Source organism: Carex rostrata, chromosome 4, assembly GCF_964058835.1.
Source record: "Carex rostrata chromosome 4, lpCarRost1.2, whole genome shotgun sequence".
NCBI classification, from domain to species: domain Eukaryota; kingdom Viridiplantae; phylum Streptophyta; class Magnoliopsida; order Poales; family Cyperaceae; genus Carex; species Carex rostrata.
The window spans coordinates 1,593,953-1,619,996 of record NC_135921.1 but is presented as its reverse complement, the minus strand read 5'-3'; the positions used below and the strand labels follow the sequence as shown (position 1 = coordinate 1,619,996).

At 35.2% G+C, this 26,044-nt stretch overlaps 4 protein-coding genes across 4 annotated transcripts; 3 read left to right on the top strand and 1 right to left on the bottom strand.

Moving 5' to 3' along the window:
* Nucleotides 1-282: 282 nt before the first annotated feature.
* LOC144552791 (disease resistance protein RPM1-like) lies at nt 283-4,479 on the bottom strand. The gene is made up of 2 exons (XM_078300782.1): nt 1,450-4,479; nt 283-657 (listed from the first exon to the last, which is right to left on the bottom strand). The coding sequence occupies exon 1, from the start codon at nt 4,209-4,211 to the stop codon at nt 1,455-1,457; it is 2,757 nt and encodes a 918-aa protein (XP_078156908.1). The 5' UTR covers nt 4,212-4,479; the 3' UTR covers nt 283-657; nt 1,450-1,454.
* A 3,327-nt stretch (nt 4,480-7,806) lies between these two features.
* LOC144552481 (uncharacterized) lies at nt 7,807-11,636 on the top strand. Its single transcript, XM_078300462.1, has 4 exons — nt 7,807-7,833; nt 7,887-9,931; nt 10,015-10,648; nt 11,361-11,636. The coding sequence occupies exons 1-4, from the start codon at nt 7,807-7,809 to the stop codon at nt 11,634-11,636; spliced, it is 2,982 nt and encodes a 993-aa protein (XP_078156588.1).
* An 851-nt stretch (nt 11,637-12,487) lies between these two features.
* Nucleotides 12,488-13,215, top strand: LOC144552666 (uncharacterized). The gene is made up of 3 exons (XM_078300653.1): nt 12,488-12,706; nt 12,811-12,984; nt 13,123-13,215. The coding sequence occupies exons 1-3, from the start codon at nt 12,493-12,495 to the stop codon at nt 13,176-13,178; spliced, it is 444 nt and encodes a 147-aa protein (XP_078156779.1). The 5' UTR covers nt 12,488-12,492; the 3' UTR covers nt 13,179-13,215.
* On the top strand, nt 13,083-15,749 carry LOC144552665 (uncharacterized). Its single transcript, XM_078300652.1, has 6 exons — nt 13,083-13,354; nt 13,436-13,630; nt 13,716-13,961; nt 14,037-14,447; nt 14,538-14,804; nt 15,642-15,749. The coding sequence occupies exons 2-6, from the start codon at nt 13,487-13,489 to the stop codon at nt 15,642-15,644; spliced, it is 1,071 nt and encodes a 356-aa protein (XP_078156778.1). The 5' UTR covers nt 13,083-13,354; nt 13,436-13,486; the 3' UTR covers nt 15,645-15,749.
* Nucleotides 15,750-26,044: the final 10,295 nt, after the last annotated feature.

Here is a 26,044-nt window from a genome sequence, read left to right as displayed (position 1 = left end):
GACTTATTTGGAGGGAGATTGGTGCAGCCTGAGGTACTGGCAGATCGAGCTTTTCATGAAAGTAGTCTGTGATATTAAACAGATCGATGACCTCACCCTCACTTTATATTCAAAATTGTAGTAGTAGTATTAGTAGTAGTACTGGTGGTGGTGGTGGTAGTAGTAGCACAAATGTTTATCGCAAGCATCCCAAAGCATGTACAGTAAATATCCATGTCAATTAAACTTACAATCATCAAATCCAAGTCCAAATAAAAATAATACAGAGAGCAAAAACAAGGCTCAACACAAACAAATGTTTATCACAAGCACTAAAATGTGCAGTACATATGCATGACTGTTAAACTTGCAATCATCAAATCCAAGTCCCAAAAAAAAAAAAAAAAAAGAAAGAAAAAAAATATAGGAAGCAAACACAAAATGTTCAACACAACCAATGTTTAGCATGCGCAGTACATAAGCATGACAGTTAAACTTACAATAATCAAATCCAAGTCCAAATAATAAAAGTATAAAAAGAAAACAAAAACAAGGTTCGACACGTACTGGAAGAAATTAAGCCACAAAAAGCAAAAAAAGAAATATCCATCACGTTACAACAACATTCCAACTGTGCTCCTAGACGATATATAGATGCCGCTTGCATATCTGAAGAGCCTACGATATGAAATGGATTACATATTTTGTCAATCAAAGAGTTTTACGGGAACTTTCAACAATGAAAAGTAGAAGATACTTTACAATCGACCAGGTTTTATAATAATAAACTGAAAAATATTATCATAAAGATGAAAATGTTTCAATATACATTCTCGTCCATTCTGAAAGATGATATACATCCAGGATAGTAAACAATTTTCTATGGGAACCTCTTGCGTGAAGAATAGCTAATGAATGAAAACATATAACGATATGTTTAAAAAAAGCATGAAGCGATTGCAGTTGGTCTGCTGATCAGTCTCAGAGTACTAATCACAAGGATATAAGATTTAAATATTAGAAACATTAATTTACCTAGTTCCAGGCCACTTCTAGGTAAAATGGAACATATTAGTATATTTCATGGATCTATTAAAAGCAAGTCAACCTAAAAGCTTCCTTTTGTTGTTTCTTTAATTCTCATAATCTTATTAAAAACATTGTCTAATGGAAAATTGAATGGAAAATGAGTACATTTTTCAGAAGAAAAAGCACAAATATTCATTGATAGGTGGAATCGTTGCAAGCACAAAGAATCAACTCTCATTCAATTTAAACATAAGCTAATTTGAGCATTTTATGTTGCTTGCATAATTGAGCAACATAAAAGGCTTTTTTATTCATTTGGTGTTGCTAGCATATTTGGTGCTAATTCATAATTTTTCTTCTAAGTGCCGGACTCAGATATTCAAAGTACAAGTTTCAGAATGCAAAATAAAGAATAATGATAGTAAATATATGCAGGCAAACCTTATTTATGTGGTATCGGCTTCAAGCGGGATAACTTGACATTTGAAATGAAATAGCTGGTGTACTCCACTAGCCAAGTTTCCAAAATCAGCAGGCATGTTTTTGCAGACCATCCTCTTGAGGTTTATGAGGTGCTCGATGCCCTTTGGGATATCCTTTAGCTGTTCCAGTTCCCATAGCTGAATTTTTTCCAGGATCACCATGGTGCCCTGCTCCATCTCCACTTGAACCAGATTTGGCATTTGCATCAATGACAGAAACTTCAGTTTGGGGAACCACTCAACTCTAAAATTTAGTTTTGGGTCATTAAATGCTTTTTGGAGGGTCAACCACGTAAGGTTATTCAAATGTGAAAGAGAGGGCAGGGGATCTTTTTGTAGTTGAGACCATGCGAGCCTTATCTGAATAGGTTTTCCAGAACTTTCGAACAAAGGTGATTTAAGTATTTCTTCTTTCAGTCGCCCAAAGAGACGTAACTTCTGAAGTTGTCGCAGGTTTTCCAAACCTTCTAATTGAAGATGTTCATTCTCATTCCTCGCATGAATAGATAAGTAGGAAAGAGATTTCATATTTGATAATGATCTGCATAACTCTGCTGAGTGGTTTTCTTTAACATTCAATATTCGGAAGCTTCTCAGCTGAGTTAAATTTCCCAATTCTCTCACAACAATAGCATTTGATTCCAAGGCCTGAAGAGTTTGCAGATCTTTCAGGTAAAATATGCCCTTAGGCAAAGAGATTCCAGCAAGAGCTTGAAATATTCTATATGTGGGATCAACTCGTACCTGAGCAAAGAGATGACGCAGTTTTTTTAGCTTTGTAATGCCATCTGGTAGTTTTTGTATTTTAGAAATCATGAGATCGAGGGTTTGTAAGTTTGTAAGTTTTTCTATAGATTTTGGTAGAAATTTCACCTCTGTATCCCTCAAACCTAGGTAACGGAGATTGAACAAATCCCCAATTGCATCCGTTACCTTTTTTATTTTCTGGCCTTCTAAATTCAAAACAGCAAGATATCTGGACTTATCCCAAATAAAAGATCTCAAAAGAGATGAGGGTACATTAGGGTCAACTGACATAAAAGTTCTGAGTCGCGGTAAGTAAACATCATGGCTGATCTCTGCTCTTAATTTGACTATTGAGAGCCGACGAACAGAGTTGCTGAAATCTACTATCTCGCAATCCTCTTGTAGCAATCTAAAGTTTTCTTTCCTACATAGATTAATGGCCACTTCTCTCAATGTATCATGCATTCGAATTTTCTTCACCCTACCCCATGTATTTCTTTCCACAATTTGTAACATGCTGCGTTGTATGAGCTCTTGGAGGTATGCCTCTGCCACCTCTTCCAATGTACTTCTTCCCTTTTGTTCTATGAAACCCTCCGCTATCCAAAGCCTTACAAGTCTATTTCTTGCAAGCAAAGAATCTTCGGGAAATATACAACAATATAAAAAGCAATTTTTTAGGTATCTTGGAAGGTATTTGAAGCTTAGAGTTAATATGTTCTTCAATGAATCCAAGTTTGGGTTCTTGGCTAGCTCCCAACTAAGTTGACCACATACCCTCTCCCATTCTGGTTCTGTATTTTCAATCAATGAGAATACACCACCCAATGAAACAAGAGCCAGAGGCAAGCCAGCACACTTTGAAACAATAACAGTTGCCCACTTTTGTAGGGGAGGAGGACATTCATTGTTATTTTCAAGATGAAAAGCCTTTCTACAAAACAAGTCCCATGATTCCTTTTGTGACAAAGGTTTTAGTTCCAGCCTATTGATTTTTAGAGAAAGGTTAGCTACTACAGCATTTCTACTAGTAATCACAATTCGGCTGCCTCGATGGTTATCAATAAGTGTGTCTCTTATTTCCTCAAATGAATTTGGATTCCACATATCGTCTAAGACAATCAAATATTTCATTTCTTTCAAGAGTTTCCTTAATCTTTCTTTTAATCCTCTGCAATCCATGTTAGTTGTGTCTATAGGAAGATTCGGTTCACAATCAAAGTTTCGTGGAACAAAATCAATTTCAAAGATTATATTCCGTAAAATATTTTCAGTGGAATATGATTGAGATATAGAAACCCATGCACTACAATCAAAGTTTTTTTTCTCTCTCCTGAAAACATTGGTAACCAATGTAGTTTTTCCTACACCACCCATTCCCCAAACTGATATTACAGAGAGTTGTGGTTTCTCACAAATTACACAGTTTGTTATCACAAGTCTATTTTCTTCGATTCCGACAATATTATCTTCATCAATGAAATGAGCAGAGACAGCTGCATTATTAGACTCTAAGTTCTTGCGAATCGTGGTGTTTCTTTTTGTCACCCATCGCTCTTTTAATGTGGCAAGATGGTTAAGACTTTTCTCTACTTCTGTCAGTTCAGAAGCAATCCGTTTCAACTTAATGAACACCTTTGGTTTTTTTGCCATTGTTCTCACATGAAACAATTTTCCGTCAAATTTCTTGTTACCAACTATGTACGCAAATTCAGACACTATATCTTCAATATAGTTCGCTAAATTTTGTACCTCTTTTACCCAGGCTTCATGAGATTCACTGTCCTCATCATCTATCTCATTAAGGTACCCTTTCATCACTCTGAGTTCTCTACTGATGTTGTTGATGCTTTCTTTGAGGTTTGCGAAAGTGAGGCCAATATTGGAAGTCTGTGAGACTGTTAGCTTCACTAATTTGCTAGCCAGCACATCTCCAATGACCTTGAGTGCAGCAAGAATAGCAGCCTCAGCCATGGTTCTCAATCTTTACGTGTTACGGTAACTGGCTTTAACTACTACTTCATATATGATGCACAATTTTTTGAGCTGTTGAAAGTAGAAACAATGGTAAGGCCATGCAGTAAAACTTCTATTGACAAAATTCACTCATGAATGAGTCTAGCATGCCAGGTTTATGAGGGTTTGAATTACACTTCTATGCATATAATTAAGCCATACATAGACACAACAACACACTAGTTGGCGTAGATGGAGGCTTTAATTAAAAATCTGCTCAATTTTTTTGGAGAAAGATTTATTAACAAATCTTGTACATACAGAAGTGCATCGCATTCAGAGAAAAAAGGAAGTCGAATAGAATCATTAACTTAATTGAAAGTCTTTACTCACATAATTAATGAACAAAATAAATTTAATTAAACTAAAATATGGGCCAATGTATAATGAAAATATAATTTTTGTTAAATTGCTTGTTGACACCCTCCCTGAGTGTACTGATTAATAAATAATATTCAGATGATAATTTTTTTGGGATTAGTTAATTTGTAACATTATTGTCATAACGGGCTTTGTTTTTTGCCGTTACTTTGAAATAAACTAGGACCTGTTTTATGTTCCCAATCAAGTTAAATTAAGAGCTTTTTTTTGTCTTGTTTGAAAAATAGAAATTCAAGTATTACAAGGACATGAATTATAAAATTTACAGATGCATACTAATGGATCTGATAACTTGCATTGAAGTTCATCACAGACTTCTTGTCAAGTTTGTCTATGGTGTTAATTGCATTGATGTTCATCACAGACTTCTGTATACGAGTAAACCAAAAATGTAACTCGAAATATCTTATGTAATTTAAGCACTTTCTTAGTGTCCAGTATTACTGGTATTGTGTTCTAGTATTTTGTTATAATAAATTGTCTTTGTTTTATGGGTGCTCTCAGTGCTGGTAATGAATCAGATTAGGATTAGGATTCGGATCAGATTCTCGTGTAATGCATATGCATTAGATAAGAATTTGAGGATCCAAGTGTGCAACCATATTCATTATGGTAGCAAATTTTGGATTGTATTCGAATCATATATATAAAAGATATTTTAGTAAAAAAAACTTTTGAATAAAATAATATATACATAATACGAGTGAATATAATTATTTTATACTATATAATTTAGTTTTGAAGTAGCTTAATTAATTGTATGACATATCAAATCCTACATAGATTTCAGATTTGAATCGCACAAGATTTAAAAGTAAATTCAACAAATAAAATAGTTTATATTTCAAGAATTATGTACGGGTTTAATAAATTAATTACTGGATATACTTTTTAGATGCATTAATACGGAGCCGGATGGATCGTTGACTGCCTAGCTTTCACTGTACGTTTGGCCTTGCTGCTAAATATATTGACAATTTAGGAATTAGGACTGTAGGCACTTAATGGGCTAGCTTGCTGTAATTAGTCTGTAAAATAATGTCCGAGTAAGTTGTACTATCCCAATGTTAGAGGACTGCGTATACTCATGTAATTTCCTATAACCGAACATTCTTTTCATTAAATTTCCAATACATACCAACAGAGTATGGGTTCAATAAATTACTTTGTCGATTCCAAAATCCCATTCCGTATATCACCAGCAATTAATGCATCAGATGAATTATGTAAGTTAATTGTACTTTCCTGTTTCTTCACTTGAAAAACTAGCTAGAGGTTTATAGGTTTAATGTTGGATCTTAATCCAACGTTGAGCATATATGTAATATAATTATGAATTGTTTACTGTCATATAAGATTGTCACAATTAAAGTGATATAATATGGATTTAAGATATTAGACAATCAATGTATTCACTAGTACAAAAAACCCTTTCACTGACCCTCCATCACTGACGGTTTTAACGTGTAACAGTCAGTGTAGAGACTGCGTGGCAAAATCGTAAATAAGAAGAATTTCAACACTGACTGTTAAATTGGAAACAACCGTCAGTGAATCAACACTGACTGTTTTTTTTTATAACCGTCAGTGTTGAGCACAGCCTACACCGACCCTTTTATTAAAAAAACAGTCAGTGTTGAGATGTACACCAACACTGACTGTTTTTTTAATAAAAGGGTCAGTGTTGCCTTACCCTACAGTGACTGTTTTTTAAAAAAAAAGGTCAGTGTTGATAGTATACTCTATAGTGACTGTTTTTCAATAAAAGGGTCAGTGTTGCCTCACCCTACAATGACTGTTTTTTTAATAAAAGGGTCGGTGTTGATAGTATACTCTACAGTGACTGTTTTTTTAATAAAAGGGTCAGTGTTTCTCTCCGTTGTGTTTCATAAAAAACCTAGCTCTCTGACGGGTTTAATAGAACCGTCACTATTGAACTTTTTACTGACTTTTTTTTCTTATTAACAGTCAGTGTTGGTTTATTTTTGAAAGTATATAAGTCCTCCTTCCAATTCCAGCCGCCATTAATCTGATTTTTTGCGTTTTTCGCATTTCAGCTCTCAAATAGTGTTTTTTTTTGCACTCTCTCTCTCTCTACTTTTGTTGGGCGTTCTCTCTCTCTACTCAAATCTGTTGATCACTCTCTCCACCACAAGCATATTGATCACACTATATTTCGATCTACGGTTATATATAGGTAACTTTGTTTACTCTTAAATTTAATTAAATTTGTTGATGGTCGGGTTAGATTAATGGCTTTATATATGTTGATTGGTATTTCTAATTTTGAATGAATTATATATTGAATAGTTGGTAGTTTAATATTATTGTATTGTGCAATCTATCCAATTTGCCTTGAACATTTAGTATGCCTTTTAGGTCGATGCCCGTTCAAAATTAATCCAATAGGGATTAATTTTGAATTGTTCCCTGTTGGGACTGCTCTTTGAATGTTTTGTCTCATTTAGGATGTGGACACATGTCAGCAGATTTGGTATTTGAGAAAAATTCAGTAGCATTTATCCTTGTTGTTCCCACGAGTACGTATTGGATTTCATTTCCAAACGGATGTGATATTTACTCGTACTTGGGGAACAAAGGAGAAATGCTGCTGAATTTTTCTCAAATACCAAATCATGCTGACATGTGATCACTATTGAGACAAAGCATTCAAAGAGTGGGTTAGGATTGTGCACCGGCCCTATGTAAGCCCCAAATGGTAATTTTAAGAGTCATTGACCTCTTACCTAATTATTTTTGCAATTACAGATGGATCGAGATTGGATGTATGGAGGTCGTAATACCATTGAGTATTTGGAGGGTGTGAAAAGTTTTATAAAATTTGCTGAGCAAGACATGAAGGCAAAGGGTGATGATACAATTTCGTGTCCTTGTAAAGACTGTTTGAACTTGAAGAGGTTTCACACTATTGAAACGGTGAAAAATCATTTGATTCGTCGTGGTTTTAAAGAGCGATATATACGTTGGACTAGGCATGGAGAGAGTTATGGAGAAACAAGCACCGCTACAAATGCTGAGATTGACCAGGAGGGTGAGGATGCCAGTGTTGATAGTGGTCAGGAAATGGATGTGGATAATAATTTTAACCCGAATGAAAATTTAGGAGAAATGTTTAGTGATGAGGAAAATGACAATTTACATGAGTTGTATAATGAATCTGAAAAACCTTTGTATCCTGGTTGCGAAAATTTTACCAAAATACATGCTGTATTACAACTATATAATTTAAAGGCAAGTAATGGTTGGAGTGATAAAAGTTTTACCGCCTTATTAAAAATCTTAGGAGATATGCTTCCAGATGAGAATGAGTTACCAAGATCATGTTATCAAGCCAAAAAATTATTGTGTCCTTTGGGTCTAGACGTAGAAAGAATACATGCATGTCCGAACGATTGCATATTGTATCGGAACGAGTACGAGAAATGTGAAGTTTGTCCAACATGTGGTGAATCTCGTTATAAAAGAAAGAACCAAACTGATGGTAATGATGATACAAATAGAAAAGGACCTCCAGCGAAAGTGATATGGTATTTCCCCGTGATACCGAGATTCAAGCGTTTGTTCAAAAATCCTAAAGATGCACAGTTGTTGCGTTGGCATGCTGATATCCGAAAAAAAGATGGAAAACTCAGACACCCTGCTGATTCACCGCAATGGAGAAATATTGACAGAAAGTTCAAAAAAAAATTTGGTGATGAACCAAGAAACCTAAGACTTGGGTTTAGTTCAGATGGAGTGAACCCATTTGGTAACATGAGCAGTCAACATAGCACATGGCCTGTTTTATTGTGTATTTATAACATTCCTCCTTGGTTAACTATGAAACGCAAGTACATTATGATGTCGTTACTAATTTCAGGTCCAAAACAACCCGGAAACGACATAGACGTGTATTTAGCACCGTTGATTGAGGACTTGAAAAAATTATGGTGCGATGGGGTGCAAGTGTGGGATGCATACAGTAAGGAAAATTTCAATTTGCGAGCAATGATATTTTGCACCATAAATGATTTTCCGGCATATGGTAATTTGTCGGGTTATAGTAACAAAGGAGGGAAAGCTTGCCCTGTTTGTGAAGATGATACGGTTGATATTCGGTTAAAAAATTGCAAAAAAACAGTGTACATGGGTCACCGTAGGTTTCTTCCTCTTAATCACCCATACCGTAAGAAGAAGACAGCTTTCAATGGTGAGATTGAGATTGAACGAGCTCGTTCTCCACTGACTAGTAAGCAAGTTTATTTGCGAGTTAAAGATATCAAAATTCAATTTGGAAAATTTAAGAAAAAAGCAGCCCCGAAAGGTGAAACTTGGAAGAAGAGATCAATTTTCTGGGATTTACCGTATTGGGAGGAATTACAAGTGCGGCATTGCCTTGATTTGATGCACATTGAAAAAAATGTCTGTGAAAGTTTAGTTGGTTTGTTGTTGGGCATTCCAAAAAAGACCAAAGATGGACTAAATGCTCGCAAAGATATGGTCAAGATGGGCATAAAATGGAAAGATGTTGGTCCTGAACTGAGAAAAACCAAAGATGGATTAAATACTCGAACTTACCTTCCTCCAGCTATGTACAATTTGTCAAAAGAAGAAAAAAAAAAGTTTTGTCAATGCCTTCATAGTGTTAAAGTTCCCTCTGGATATTCTGCTAACATAAAAAAATTGGTGTCAATGAAGGATTTAAAATTAATCGGGATGAAGTCTCACGACTGTCATGTGTTGATGACACAAATGCTACCTATTGCAATCCGTGGTATACTTCCGGAAAAAGTACGGTTACCAATTTTAAAGCTTTGTTTTTTCTTTAATGCAATTTGTAGCAAAGTTATCGATCCAGAAAGTTTGGATGAATTGCAGCGTGAGGTTATAGTCACTTTATGTGAATTTGAAATATATTTTCCTCCGTCCTTTTTTGATATCATGGTTCACCTAATTGTTCACCTGGTCCATGAAATTAAGCTCTGTGGTCCTGTGTTCTTACGGTATATGTATCCATTCGAGAGATACATGAGTTTCTTGAAGGGATATGTAAGAAACCGATATCGGCCCGAGGGAAGTATTGTAGAAGGTTATATTGCAGAGGAGGCTATCGAATGGTATAATAGTTATATGGCAGATCTAGAACCTATTGGTATTCCTAAATCACGCCATGAGGGCCGGGTTGAAGGTGTAGGGACCATAGGTTTGGAACCAATCGAGGCTGATAAAACTTTGCATGAAAAAGCACACCTTTTGGTCTTACAACACATGACATACATCGCTCCATACATTAACGAGTGAAAGAACTTAATCCGACAAAAGGAGACTTGTGGATTACCAATGAACATAATAGTAAGTTCGCTGAATGGATCAAAAACAGAGTTATTCGACAAAGCGTGGAAGAATTGGCGGATAAATCTATAAAATGGTTAGCAAGAGGACCAACTATTATTGTGAATACGTACCAAGCATATGATATCAATGGGTACACTTTTTACACAATAAAACAAGATGGAAAAAGCACTAATCAAAGTAGTGGTGTAACGCTAGTAGCTATTTCGGAAGAATTCTCCAGATCTAAAGATGCTCGGTCGGTACATGCGAAAAACTCGTACTACGGTCAAATTGAAGAAATATGGGAGCTCGATTATGTCAAATTTAAGATTCCATTATTCCGGTGTAAATGGGTTGATAACCGCCGAGGTGTTCAAGTGGATAAGTACGGCTTTACTATTGTGGATTTGACAAAATTGGGATATAAGAATGATCCATTCATACTTGCCAATCAAGCCACCCAAATCTTCTATGTTGAGGATCCCCTCAATAGTAAGCGCCATATTGTCATTCACGGTAAAAGACGCATAGTGGGCGTTCAAGATGTGGTTGATGATGAAGAGTTCAATTATTTTGAAGAAACACCTCCATTCTCTATTGGCGTGCCATCTAACGAAGTGAGAAACGATGATATTGATGATGCGAGTTATTTACGACATGATCATCAAGATGGAGAATATGTGAATTAATTTTGGTACACTATTCTAAACTTATTTTTAAACATATGTTTTTTTTAACACTATTCTAAACTTATTTTTAAACATATATTTTTTTTATGATTTCTAAACTTATGTTTTTTATGATTTTTTATTTTGTAGATGAATGATTTTTTATTTCTGCAGAAAATTATTAAGTTATTTTTTTGTTTTGCAGAGGAATGATTTTTTATTTTGTGGAGGAATAATGATTTTTTCATAAAAAAAATACTTTTAATTTAGAAGGGTTTAATAATCGCCTCATTTAGAAGGGTTTAATAATAAATTTGTATTTATTAGACATTTATTGATGAAAAAATATTTATAATTAGACATTTATTGTCAAAACAGAGCTATTTTACATTAGACATTTATTGACGAAATTATATTTTATATTAGTTTGAAACATCATTAAGTCAAGAGCTGCCAACACTGACGGCTCACATTAAATAACCGTCGGTGTAGCTATACCATTCACTGACTCTTTTTAGAAAGAAACCGTCGGTGTAGCTTCCATTCAGCATACACTGACTGTTTTTAGGAGAAAACCGTCAGTGTAGGTCTTCTATATTTTAATAATTTTTATTTCCTCTCTTCCAAAACAAAGGCGCGCAGGAATATATAACACAGCACCGCCAAAACCAAGTTTTCATTTCCCCCCTTCTCAAATCAAATTTTCATTTCCTCCTCCCAATAGCCGACCACACCGCCGCCGTCTCAACGGAGAGCCGACCACACCTCCGCCGTCTCAACGGAGAGCCGACCACACTGCCGCCGTCTCAACGGAGAGCCGACCACACCTCCGCCGTCTCAACGGAGAGCCGACCACACCGCCGCCGTCTCAACGGAGAGCCGACAACACCTCCGCCGTCTCAACGGAGAGCCGACCACACCTCCGCCGTCTCAACGGAGAGCCGACCACACCTCCGCCGTCTCAACTGATGGCCGACCACACCGCCGCCGTCTCAACTGATGGCCGACCACACCACCGCCGTCTCAACTGAGAGCCGACCACCTCCGCCGTCTCTAGGTATGTTATTTTTGTTCAATAGTTACTCGATTTTGTGAATTTTTTATGAAAAACTAAATTCTAAGTCTAGGGTTTTAGTAAAGTGGTTTGATTAGTAGAGATTAGAAAGATTTTTGTTCAATAGTTCACGGCGACTGTTTTAGGAACTCATAGCAGTACGAGTAATTCAAATATATAATTCAAAATTAAAACTTAATGTTTTTGGTAGAGATACACTTGGGGTAGAGATCAGATGTAGTGTTTTCAATTTGTAGCATGCGGCAAGATGGGAAAAGCTGATTGTCTATAGGGAAGAGTCTGAACACCTTACTTACATCCATCTTTCCACCTCGAGAGTATACGGTTTATCACCTCGAGACAGGACGTATCAATAGTCTTGTGTGATTATTATTTTTTGTTTTGTTTGAAAGTTGGTTGTTTAGGCAACGATTATTATTTTTTTAAAAGACCTTTTTAGAAGTTGCAAGTTTTGCCGGTTTGGTACTGATCGTCTTATTGTATGATTATTATTGAACTCAAAATAATTATTTCAAGCCTTTAAACAAAATCTATTGAAATAATTTAGACTTTGAAGAAAATCAAATGAAATAGACTCAACAAATTACTAAACATGATTTGTGGGTCAGCATAAGAGAAACAAGGTAATAGAGATCGTTTTGTCATCATCACAACAAGAATTAACAATTTTTTTGTTTGTTTGAATTCGCCAATATTCTGCCAGAAGAGTAATACACTTGGGGTAGAGATCTAGGTATGTTATTTTTAAAATGACATCTTTCTATTTATTCAATAGGTCAAGATGGAAAAAGCTCCGTTGGGCATCGAAAAGGCTAGGGAAGAGAGAATCAACTCGAACACGGAGAGGATGAAACAACTTGGCATTCTCACTCTCTCACGCGATGTCAACGGTTTACACAAGAAGAAGACTAATTCAACGATGAAGAGAAGAATTGAAATGTCGACTGAAGAGGAAGGTGTGGTTGGAGAAGACAGCAGCCCTCGAAATCATAGTGGTACCAAACTGTGTTTTCTATTTTTTTGTGAAATTAATTTAGTGTATCGAGTTGAGGGTTTCATATGAAATTATAAGTTGAAATGTTAAATTAAGTAATTGCAGATATGGATTTAGAGGAGTATAATCCTTTGACTTCTGATGAATCAAGTAGTGAGGAGGTAGAACCACAAAAAAAGAAGAAAAAAAAAGGTAAGACCACTTGTGGAATGTGGGGTGAAGAGCAAGGTGTGATTAGAGAAGGCAGCAGTCAACAAAATCATAGTGGAGCAAATACAGGTAAATAAACAAATTCCCATTTATTTCTTGATGTTAGCTCTGGTTCCAAAATCTATAATGAGTTCAAATGTTAAATTATGTAATTACAGGAATGAATATAGAGGAGTTTAATCCTTTAACATCATCTGATGAATCTAGTGAGGAGGAAACACCACAAAAAAAGACAAGAGGTCGGACCACTTGTGCTAAATTAGCAAAGAAGAATGGTTTATATATCAAATTCAACAGGCATGGGCATCCAAAGGGTAAATGGTTGAGCCAATATAAGACTCACGTGGCAACAGTGTCAAAAGAGAGATTTCCTATCAATATTACAAATTGGAAGAAAGTTGACGATAAGTTGAAAGAAGAATGTTGGGAGGAGATAAAGGTACAACAAAGGTTTAAAATAAAAAAAAATCCTTACAAACATAATTTTACTTTTAAATATTATATAATTATTGAATTGCAGCAACTTTGGGGCATAAAGAAAGATACAGGCTTCAAACATGCCAAAAAGAGAATGAATTCAGCATGGAAAAATTTTAAGAGTGATCTCGTAAACGATTACATGAGGGCAGGAGTACTTCCATTCAGCAAATACACTTGGATAAACTCGGAAATTTGGGAAGAATTTGTGAGGCAGAAGTCGACGCCAGAGTTTGAAGTACTATTTTAATAAAATCATTAATTACCATATCATTTCTATTTTTCTTTTTAATACCTAACATGCATGTTTCCTTTGATTGCAGAAATTAAGTGAGACGAATCGCGAACTGTGCAAGAAGAATGACAACCCACATCGCTTAGGATCCCGTGGATACGATGTGAAAAAACGCGTGTGGAAGAAAAAAATCAAAGAAAAATCCGAGGATGTCACACCTATCCTAGATATAAAGGATCCAAGGTGCCAATTTTACGTCTTGGGACGAATGGTAAAAAAACCAAATGGGACTCTTGAGGCCCCTCCAAAGACACAAGCTCTGATAGATACCATTGTAAGTGTTGATTCATTTACATAAATCATGATTTACTCCAAAGACACTAGCTCATTTCTTATATTTTTTCAACAGAAAGACAACCAACAAAAGGTTGACTCGGGGGAAATCGAAGCAAGTGGCTCGAGTGATGTTCTCACGCTTTCTCTAGGGAACCCGGAACATTCAGGTCGGACGAGGGGTCTTGGGGCGCACGTGACCTGGAAACAAGGCTTAAATGCCCCGAGGGCTCCGAGAAAGAGGGGGGTTAACCAAGCCGATATGAAGGCTTTTGCAGAGGAGATAAAGAGACAGTGTTATGCGGATATGAGAGAGGAGATGAAAGAGCAAATGAAGGAACAATTGCTTGAACAAGTTAGGGATATGAGGGTTTCATTACTCGCTGAGCTGAAGGTGCAACAAGCTGAACCAGATCAATACAGTCCTGGATTCCGTCGCAGTAGTCAACATTCCAATATAGTTACAAGCCCTCTGGATTCGATTCAAGTATTTACACTTTTATTTACAATTAAAACTTGAAAGTGATAGCATTTCCTTCAATTGTCTAACTTAGTTTTTTTATGGTCAAATTTCAAGGTAATCTCACCTTGCTATCTCACTTGTAAAGTTGGAGAGGAGCACATCAAGATGGCGAATGCTATGGTATGGCCGAGGAAGAATGATGAACAAATCCACTGTGTGCCATTGCTAGAGGACCACATGAAGGTGCAGGTGGATTCTGCCGTTGACGATATCTATCTCAAGTTTCCTCTTCCGACTAAAATTAATAAGGATTTTGTCAAAATCGAAGACACCTTGGGAAGTTTCATTCAATGGCCGAAAGATTCAATTATTTTGGACGAGGTAACATAATATTTTTATTTCTGATATATTTAGAAGCATGTGTTCTTTTCCTATTGCATGTGTACATAACATTTTTCTTTTTTGCTAGTCAACAGCAAGGAAAAAAAAAAACATGTTTGAACCAACATAAAAAATCCTAATCAGCATCTAACAAGCTCATTGCGTGTACCACAATTATTTTTATTTAACAAGTTATTATTTGTTCTAGTGTATAGAACAAGATGTCTCAATGCCAACTGAGTCAGCATCTAAAGAATTTGAGAAATCCATGCATCGTGAGGCGCTTATTTCAAAGAAAATGTTAGCTAAGGTGGGACCGGAATTCCAAGCCATACATGAGAGGGTGATGAAAGAACCGCCTGAAAATAATGGGTTCCTCTTGCCCATTAAGGAGGGTCTGTTGCTTCCTCAGTCAACGTTAATCAACTTAGGTTTTAACGACTTGAAGGATCTAGTGAAGCAAGACATGCTCGATGTTTCAATAATATCCATCTGGGTTATGTGAGTTTGTTTAACTTTACGCGTAGTGATTATTTTTACAATTAACTCATTTTAAACATTTATGTAATGATTTTCAGATATATGAAGAGATGTGTCACTGATCTAGGTCGCGAGGCTGATGTCGGTTTTTTGGACCCTAGTAGGATATCTCAGTCACTTTTTAGATCTGAATCAAGTAGTGCCGCTTCAAGCTACTTGCTCGAGTCATTGAATAATATGCAGGATAAGAAATTTATCCTTGCACCATACTTTGAGTTGTAAGTTGCTACTTTTATTGGAGTAGTTTATATATTTTTAACAACATATGTAGATTGATTATTATCATGTATGATGTAGTAAACATTGGGTGCTTCTTGTTTTTGTCATGCGTGATAATACGGTGTATGTTATTGATTCTCTAGCGCCAAAGGAACCAAATTATGAGATCATGGTGCCATTTATAGAGTGAGCAATAAATATAACATTTAGTCTAACTTCATTTACTTACAATCAATGTATTATTTGTTGGTAATACTAATTAATTCATTGACATTTAATAAAATTTCAGCATTTTTGAATCTTATGTGGAGTTTGGAGGAGTGCACAAGGAGGGATCCATGCAATGTGTGTGGCAATTCATTAAGGTGTGAACTTGTACACTTGAGTTTTAGTTTGACACTTAATTTGTTGCCTTCTTTGCTATTGAGCTCTCTTGGGTAATTATTTCACTTGCATTGAACATTTCAGAGCCCTAGGCAAAAAGGTGGCAAGGTGTGTGGATTTCATGTCATGAAACACATGCAAGACATAGTCACTACGCAATTTGACATTTTTCCTAATGTATGTATTTTATGATTGAAATTGATTCATTTTTCATATAGCTTGGATAAAATTAACTTCTCAATTTTTATTGATGCAGTGTGATTTACCGATAGAAAAATATACACCGACGCAACTTCATGCAATAACACGACAATGGTGTACATTTTTCTTGGACAACTTCTAAACTAGTCATAACAAATGCAATGTTGTTAATTTCAAATGTATATTTTGTTACTATATATGTGTTATGTACATTTTACTATAGTGTGGTTTTTTTGTGAATGAATATGTTATGTTATTAAATTGTGTTGTCTTTTGTTTATGTTGTGTACATTATTTGCATGATCTTCTATTTAATAGTCAATGAATGTAGTATAGTAATATATATGGCTAGCAAAAATATGGAGGCTAGCCCCGATACAGGCAGAACCATGCCAAAAATTTTACGTCAACAGTGACTGTTTTTTTTTAAAACAGTCAGTGTAGGGTGCCTACAGTGACTGTTTTTTTTTAAAACAGTCAGTGTAGGGTGCCTACAGTGACTGTTTTTTTTTAAAACAGTCAGTGTAGGGCGCCTACAGTGACTGTTTTTTTTTAAAAACAGTCAGTGTAGGGTGCCTACAGTGACTGTTTTAAAAAAAAACAGTTAGTGTAGGGTGCCTACAGTGACTGTTTTAAAAAAAAACAGTCAGTGTAGGGTGCCTACAGTGACTGTTTTAAAAAAAAAACAGTCAGTGTAGGGTGCCTACAGTGACTGTTTTAAAAAAAAAACAGTCAGTGTAGGGTGCCTATAGTGACTGTTTTTAAAAACAAACAGTCAGTGTAGGGTGCCTACACTGACTGTTCTAAAAAAAAAACAGTCAGTGTAGGGTGCCTACAGTGACTGTTTTAAAAAAAAACAGTCAGTGTAGGCACCCTACAGTGACTGTTTTTTAAACCGTCAGTGTAGGCTATCCATACTGACTGTTTTTTACCCGCCAGTGTTGAGTATCTATACTGGCGGCGCCATCACTGACGCCTCAATAACAGTCAGTAAAGAGGTTTTTTAACAGCCAGTAAATGAGTTTTTTGTACTAGTGATTCAATAGGATGTGGTCCATAAATGTGTAGAACAATTTGGGCAAAAATCAAATCATTGATAGACTGATTATGAAATTTCCAATTGAGAAAACTGTCTTTTGAGAACCTAGTACGGGTGGCTCACCCACACTGGATCTGAGTGCGGACGCACTCAGGAGTTAGCCAAATTTTGGAGAGCTTTTCGGAGCCCAGTGTCGGTGGCTCACCCGCACTGGATCTGAGTGCGGACGCAATCAGTACTTAGCCAATTTTTGGGAACTTCAGAACAATGCAAAGAAAAAGTCCGAGTGCAGTGCGGACGCACTGAGCTTCCAGTGCGAGTGAACCCCTCGCACTGAGGACTTAGTCAATTTTCTGAAAGTTCTGTTTTAAGCCCAGTGCGGGTGGCTCACTGTAACATTACGCAAAATACGTATATGAGATTAATATATGAAAATAAAGTACAAAATGTCTGGATATATTTTTCAGTCAAATATGTTACATTCAAAGAACAAGTGGCATTTCTTTTTAATATATTAGTGAGATAATTAAGTTGCTTTGAAATTTGTTACTATCAATCTGATTATTTAGAAGTTTTGTTTGATTAATAAAATATGTTTATTGGTTTCAATTTGTAAAATATTTACAAGTAAATATTGAAACGTCATAAATAGAAATTTTATAAGGTACAAAATATTTAAAATTTTGAAAGTTTCGAGTTCATTTGCTACACGTTCAAGCGGTCAAAGAAATGAACATTTTATTAAGTTAATTTATAAGTTTTTTTATATAATCAATTTTTATTATTTCTTTGACCGCTTGACCGTGTAGCAAATAAACTCAAAACTTTCAAAATTTTGCATGCACATGCATCACTCATGAAATACATGAATTTTAACGGTTTGAATTTGACGTTTGAAATCGATCTGATGAACTTTTAGAGTTGTGCTCACCAAACTCTCTTGGTGAGCACATCACACCCTAGCTTTACTCATATATATATATATATATTGAAAATTCTAATATTGAGCCGTAGCACGGACCAACCCGTGATATGCATAGTACCATAGACTCACTCTTTATTTTTTATCAATTGAATTATTAGTACGCATAAAAGCCACTAACTTCCAAAAAAAAGAAGAAATTTGCTTATAAACCTTTTTTTTTACCACTTGATTTTATACTAAATTAATTCAAAAATTTATAAATTTGATATATAGATCGGTTTCAAAGGTTTGGATTCGTCATTTAAAATTATTCCAATAAGTTTTAGAGTTAGCCGTACTAATCATTTGATGAGCTTAAAAACACTCTAGTTCTACTCATAATATATAGAAAAAAATATTTATTATATCTACCCCCATATTAATTATAGATGTCGTATAAATCTAAAAATAGAAAAATGAAAAAAAGGAAACATAGTAGAAAGCAACGAAATCAAAGAACTTAATTGAGGTACCTCGAAACCAAGATGTGTTGAAGATCCCAATATGTGATGGTATGAATTTTTATGGAGGCCCTGCTAACATTTGGATGTGAAGATCAAGCCCAAGAAAAGAATGGAAGGTCGAGCACAACAGTCATATCTGCAAAATTTAGTATAGAGAATTTTAATCCAATCTCAAATTATTCCATCTGCAAGCAACAATTATACTTTTCTTTTGACATAAAAAAATAAATAAAAACAATGCTTACATAATTTTCATAACAATAGCATAGTATTTCTAATTTTCTTGACAATTATAGATATATATTGATACTGGACTAAAAAGGAGTTGTGCTAAAGAAACAAAACTAATAGTAACAATAGGAAATATCACCATGCATAAAATGGTCCATGAACATATATCTGTCCTAATTAATCCGCTGGTCCTCGATCGTAGGCCCTGACTTAGGGCCAGCCTGACTTTGATTAAGAGCTAGTTACGTTATAATATAACTTACAAAATATAGATCGACAATATTTGGACTCCCAAATTTGATATTTCAAAATTCAAATCATCTGAGCCGCCTAGTGCCCTATAAATATTTGTATAAAAAAAAATCAAATTTTACAAATTAATTAATATGTTTTATAATATTTTAAGAATATAGACAGATCATTTTTTTTTTTAAAATTTGTCCGTTTAAAATAATAATTATTTTTCACAAGTACAATAAGAACCGAATTTTTTTTATTACCACCTAGTTAATTTCTAATTAAAAAAATACTACCCTAGCTAATTAACTTATTTTCAGAGTTACCATCCACGCTTTTTCAGTCCGCACATCAAATAAGGATGGTGCGCACCCTGAGAAAGGGTATCAAATGGTGCCCTTTCTCAGAGTGTGCACCAACTCTTTATTTATTTTTATTTTTTTTGTTACGTTATGTTTAGTTTTGCAATTTTGGAATTATGAATTTTATTTTGGAATTTTGAATTTTGTTTTGAAATTTGTTTTGGATGCTGAATTTTATTTGCTTTATAATTTTATTTTCCTTAAATGACATAAAAAATAAAAATTAGCTAGTTTTACCTAAAATTAGTGGTTTGCTAAAACCCGTAACGGGTTACCCGAACCCGGTCCGCCCGTACCTGCCCGGGGTACCCATACCCGAGGCCGGGTATAAACGGGCAAACGGGTATGAGACGGGCCGGATCCACCTTTTTTGAAAAAAACCCACCCATACCCGTACCCGCCACCCGTATCCTACCCGTTTACCCGAGGTACCCGTACCCTAGCCGTTTTTTTTTTAATTTGAATTATATTTTATTGTTTTAATTATAATGAGAATTTGAAAATAAAATAAAATGACTCATGTAAAGAAATATATAAGTTACAAATTTTATTTATTTAGAAATTATAAAGATGCGACTTGATAATTTCATGTATATATATACACACACTATTTGATATTGAACTATTCAGATTTTAAAAATCGAATTATAAACACGTAATAATATTCGTACGACACTGTAAAAAAATAGAAAAAAAATAAAAAATCCGGACCCTACTCGAGGTACCCGTTACCCGTACCTGAGGTACCCGTTACCCCTACCCGAGACGGGCACAGGTATGAAACGGGTAGGGTAGAGTTTTTGAAAAAAAAACCCACCTACCTGTACCTGTTCTACCCGAGTACCCGTCATACCCGTTACCCGCCCTACCCGTTACCCGTCCCGGATTTACCTGAGATACCCGTACCCTACCCGAGAGCAAACGTACCTCTACCTAAAATATAGCATAAATAAGATCACAACAAATAAACTATACTACAACACAATATACAATCTACTAGTTTGGTGAACCGAATGGTACCCTTCCCTAGATAGAGTATCAAATTGTACCCTTCTCCAGGGTGCCCACCAAATGGTACCCTTCCCAGGGTGCACACCAGCTTAGTTTAGTGTGCAGACTGAGGGAACATGGGTAATATAGTATGTAGTAATAACATAGTAATAAATTAATTTTTTTTACTAATTTACTATTAGAACTTAATTAAATATACAACTTGCAAGATATTGGTACATTTTTTTTTTTTTCAAAAAATGCTTATGGTCATGTTTGGTTGTGGACTAAACAGTGGAATAAGGCCTTTAAGCCTCACTTATTCCACCAAACATGGTTTAATTGAGCCGGACTAAAATGGAATAAGCCGATCATTAGGCCGGCCTAAACAAGCCTAAATTATTCCACCTCTCCAGGCTCCTTAATTTTTTAGCGCGATTTGGACCAAAAATTTGCCGCGCCTCTTTTCATTAATTACATTTCCTGCGCAAATCAAAATAAAATTCTTTCCTCTTTCGATGATACTTCCAATTTTGATCTTTCTCACGACTATTTATTTTACTTTCATTTTTCTCATTCTCACGCCATAGCAAAAACTGAAAACCTAGCCGTCAGCTTTCCTGCTCCGACTTCTCCGACTACTCTGATTTCTCCAATTTTCTTCTCCTTTGTTACGCATAGGTAATTAATTGCAATTTCTCTTCAATAAACTTCTTTCTCAATTCTGTGAGCGAGTATGCTGACTATTTCAGAATAGAAGATGCCTTGAAAAGCTATTTTGCATTCTCTTTTCTGCCCAGGAATCATCTTTTTTTTTTTTATCTAGTATTTGTTTTGTTTGCTTGATTCACTTTAGTTCCGTTCCTTGCTTCACTCCTACTTGGATTTTAGTGAAAGGTACTGGACACCTATACAATAATATGTTTAAGTACTGGAATAAGATTTACCTTGTATATTTTTTCTTCTTAAAATTGTTGTTATGCTTAGTTGCTATATTACAAATTAAGTCACTGTACATGATGCCAGTACATATTGGTCTAGTAGTTGTGTTTAATTTTAGCTAGTATTAATTAATTTTGGTATTACTGTAGCTAGCACATTATGTTATGAAACAAAATTCTTGAAAATATATTTGAATATGCATGAAACTAGGCATGGATCCCTTGGGGAATTTTGTATGCCAATCTAAAAAAACAACACAGAGGACGCGAGGCCACAATTGGAGCGTGGACCAAACAACACTTATGTTGAATTTATTGAGGGAAGAACAAGTTACACATAGGGTTACCGGTCCAGGTACTTTTACGATACAGGTCTGGAATAGGTTGGCACCAATGTTGAACTCACAATCGGAACCACATCGTACCAGCAATGAGTTACAACGTCGATGGAAAAAACTCAAAGCTGATTTCTACAATTACAAGTCCTGTGCTGATAAGAGCGGTTGGGGTTGGGATGCAGAATTGCGTATACCCATTGCTCCTGATGAAAGCTGTTGGGAGGAGTTAAGAAAGGTATAAAAAACTTCTTAATATTAAATTATTTTTGCTTCAAATAACTCGTCTGAATTTTTAATGAACCTTCTTATATTCTCTTGCAGTACAATGCGAAGTTGTATAAGTGCAAGTCAAAGGCCTTTGTTTGGTATGATGTGATGAATGAATTGTGTGGATCCAATGTTGCAACCGGACACTATGCAATGAGTGGTGCTCTTAACGGACAGCTTGAAGATAATGTTAGTAATTCTGATAGCTCGGATGCTAATCCTGATGCAGTGCAAGAGTTGAATGAGTTTGATTTCAGCGCTTTCAGAAATATGGAGGTGGATTCTAACTTCTTGTTTGGAAATTCTGTTGGTGGCACACCTGTAGAGCATTTGCCAGTGTTGGGTACTTCATCTGGTAAGAGAGTTAGGGAGGGTTCTGTTGGAGGGGGATATGATGGTGGTTCTCATGTTAGGAAATCGAAGAGGGGACCTAGCCGTAATAACAACAACAATGATAACAATTCTACTATTAATCTGATTGTTGAGGAGTCTAGAGAGCGACGTATGCTTATGGATGAAATGAAGAACAAGGGAAAGAAAATTGTCGAGAAATTAATCAAAGTAAAAAAGAACAAGGGTTAAGCAGTCAGAATTTTTGTACCTTGCAACAAGCTCTGAAGGATGAAGTGAGTAAGGAGTTGTTCATGACATACGAGGGTGAGGAGCTTGCCAAGTGGGTAGAGGAAATGATTAATTATCACAGCCTTGCAAAGCCTTAATTTCCCTCTAGAATCCATGCCTAATGTTTTTCATGCAATTTATCTAATTTGATCTTTTGTTCTAGCTATGAACCTATTAGATGCTATTATTATATTATGATTATTAATCTAGTTATGCATGAACTTTGCTCACTTTTCTCACTATTTTTATGGCTGTCTTGGATTGAAATTAGTTCACTTGTTCTATATTTTACTGTCAGCCTATTTTGCAACTTTTGCTATGATTAAATGATGCAACTTATTTGAGATCTTTTTACACAGATTTGGACTTTGATGTCAATACTTCCAATTGGCCAAGTATCAAAATTTTACATGATATCTAGCTTTAGTAAACAGTGATGCAGAGTAAAGGAGCAGTAAAGTAAATATGCAGTAAAAATGCAGTTTTTATAATTTTAAAAGTCCAACTTCAAAAATAGCTAATAAATAGCTCAAAAATCCTATAAATATAAAATTTAGGTCCATTTCGTTTATTTTTATGTCCTTTATTGAACTGTTTAATTGGATTTTTTATTTGGACTTCTGATCAGCCTGTATTGGCTGATCTGTTACAAGGGATCAATTTGATAATTTTGGGTACCTGTAGGTACCTCAATTTGTTTTGTTTGGTTTCCATGCTGGCACAAGCTTGCAAAAATACTAAAATAGTGAAAAATTATGTAACAGTAGAGAGGAAAGATGACTGGTACGGTGTTCTGACCCTATTGGTACGCAACTGTGATGACTGGTATGAGTTTGGTAGTTTGTTGTTTGATGTTTTATTTCTTTTTCTCATTGAAACTAAATTACAAAAAACCTTGAATAACTAGATTAAAAAAAGCTTGTACAACTCTCAGTGAGCACAGGTTTTGCTATTATTTTTCTCACTGTTTTTGCTTTCTTAATTAAAAATTTGAACAATTGCTCTAAAATCCGATTAAACCTGACATTAGTTTTTTGAATTGATGCAGAAATGGAGCTGTCATTGGAATATGTGATAGAGGATGAGATGTTATTTTCAAGTGCCGTTGACGCTCTAATTTCTGACATGCTTGAAGATGCGAGCACGTCATTACATACAAGGAGAGTTCAGAATGACAGGGCTTTTTCAGGGTTATATTGTGTGAACAATATATTAACTAGTCATCCAATCCGATGCTACAATGAGTATCAGATGTCGATAGAAAATTTTCATGTGCTATGCCAAAAAATATCCAACAAGCTCAATACTAGCAGAACAACTGTACAAGAACAGTTAGCAATTTTTCTTTCTTGTATCGGTCATGGTGAATCCATGCGTAAATTGGGAGAATACTTTCAGCACTCCACCGAGTCTATCTACAGACTTTTCAAGGATGTTTTGAAGGCTATTCTTTCTTTGCATAATGAATACATCAAACTACCAGATTCTAGTGCAAGCGTGCATATGTCTATTGGTCCGAATAGTCATAATTATTTGTTCAAGGTAGTTACATTAAGTTCTATTTTTCTTAAAAAATAAAATCTGAAAGCTTGTCATAACAATCTCAATTTCTATTGTAGGATGCCTTGGGTGCGATTGATGGAACTCATATCCCGGCTATTGTAAAAAAGGAAAATAGAGAACGATTTCGCAATCGTAAAGGAACTCTATCGCAAAATGTTCTAGCCGCATGCTCCTTTGATATGTTGTTTCTTTATGTTGCGGTTGGATGGGAAGGGTCTGCTTCAGACATGAAAGTGTTGCGTTGGGCTGTTGAAAGTGGCGGTTTTAAGGTTCCTAATGGCAGGTACTATCTTGCAGACTCAGGCTATGCAAACACATCTAAGTTCCTTTGTCCATTCCGTAATCACCAATATCATCTTGCGCAATTCAATCGTCAAAATAGGTCCTCCCGTTATGCAGCCCCTGAAGATTTGTATAACCACCGTCATGCCCAACTTCGAAATGTAATAGAGAGGACATTTGGAGTTTTAAAAATGCGGTTCAGAGTTCTACAACTAATGCCACGTTACAAGTTGAGAAAACAAGCTTTGATTGTTGTGGCTTGTTGCATAATTCACAATTTTATAAAAATGCAAAATAACCCAGATCTTTATTTTCATACCTCCACAAATATGGAATTCTCAAATAACAATGCGGATTCACTTGATTCTGATGAGTTGCCTGGTGCTATCGAGATGACCGCAGGAGGTGTTATACGTAATGATATTAAAAATGCATTGTGGAGACAAAGGCGACGTGGAAATTAGATATCTTGCAAGGTATTTTTAGTTGTTATCACCTATAAACTTATTTAGATATTTTCTTTATATTTTGGTTGTAATTTTAATTATGCATGAACTTATTATATTGTATTACTTTTGTAAGATTTTTTTAAAATTTTGGTTGTTGCTTTTGTGTTAAAGTATGAGTTTGAATAATGTATGGTATTTAATGTTAAAGTATGTGTTTGAATAATGTATGGTATTTAATTATGTATTGCCCTTGGGTTGGTATTTAATGTTATAGCTTGTATTTTTAATGAGTAAAACTGTGACTTTAATATTTCCTTTACTGGTACCTATGAATTCTGGTTTTTTGTTATATTTTTGGTACATAGCAGAGATTTTTCTCATATCTCTTTTTGTTTACATTCCAGTTTAACGCTTTTTAATTGATATTGGTAAAGACCAATTGATACTGATCAAGATCAAGATCAGTTGGTACTGGTGTGAAATACAAGTTAGATGAAATGATTGCTAATCCATTATACAAATCAGGAGCTGTGAAATACAAGTTGCTGAAAAAATTCTTGATTTGAGAAACATATCAAGAACTGTGAGAAGAGCCTTTTAAGGGGCATAATTTTTTTATTATATATTATCTAAGTTGTTATTTGGAGCATAATTTTTTTTTATTATATATGATCAAGTTGTTATGTGAAGGAGAGCATTCTGTATCTTCTCCAAAGTTTTGAAGAAATTTTGAAACATTTCAGAGTCTTTTCCGTTAATTTCCAATATCACAGGTTTAGAGTCTTTAAGCCACTAAATTTCTACCAAACAAAGAATAGCTTAAGTCAAGCTATAGATTTAAGCATCAACCAAACATAATTATTTTAGAGTGGCCTAAGTTGGAATAACCAACTTAGGCCTCCTTAGCTTTAGTCCACAACCAAACATGACCTATATATTCATCTTATGGAGAGCACAGGTATGACATCTCTTGATATCAAGTGTCTTGCAGCTATGGACATAATTGATTGAGTCGACTTTGAGGAGCTTAAAGCCGAGGCAGAAGAAGAAAGGCCGGCGACACATGAAGCCAACCGCTACATTTTTCACGCATTGAGGACAATGCTGAATTTTAACTTAGGGGTAGGGGCCGGTAAGGAAATTAACCA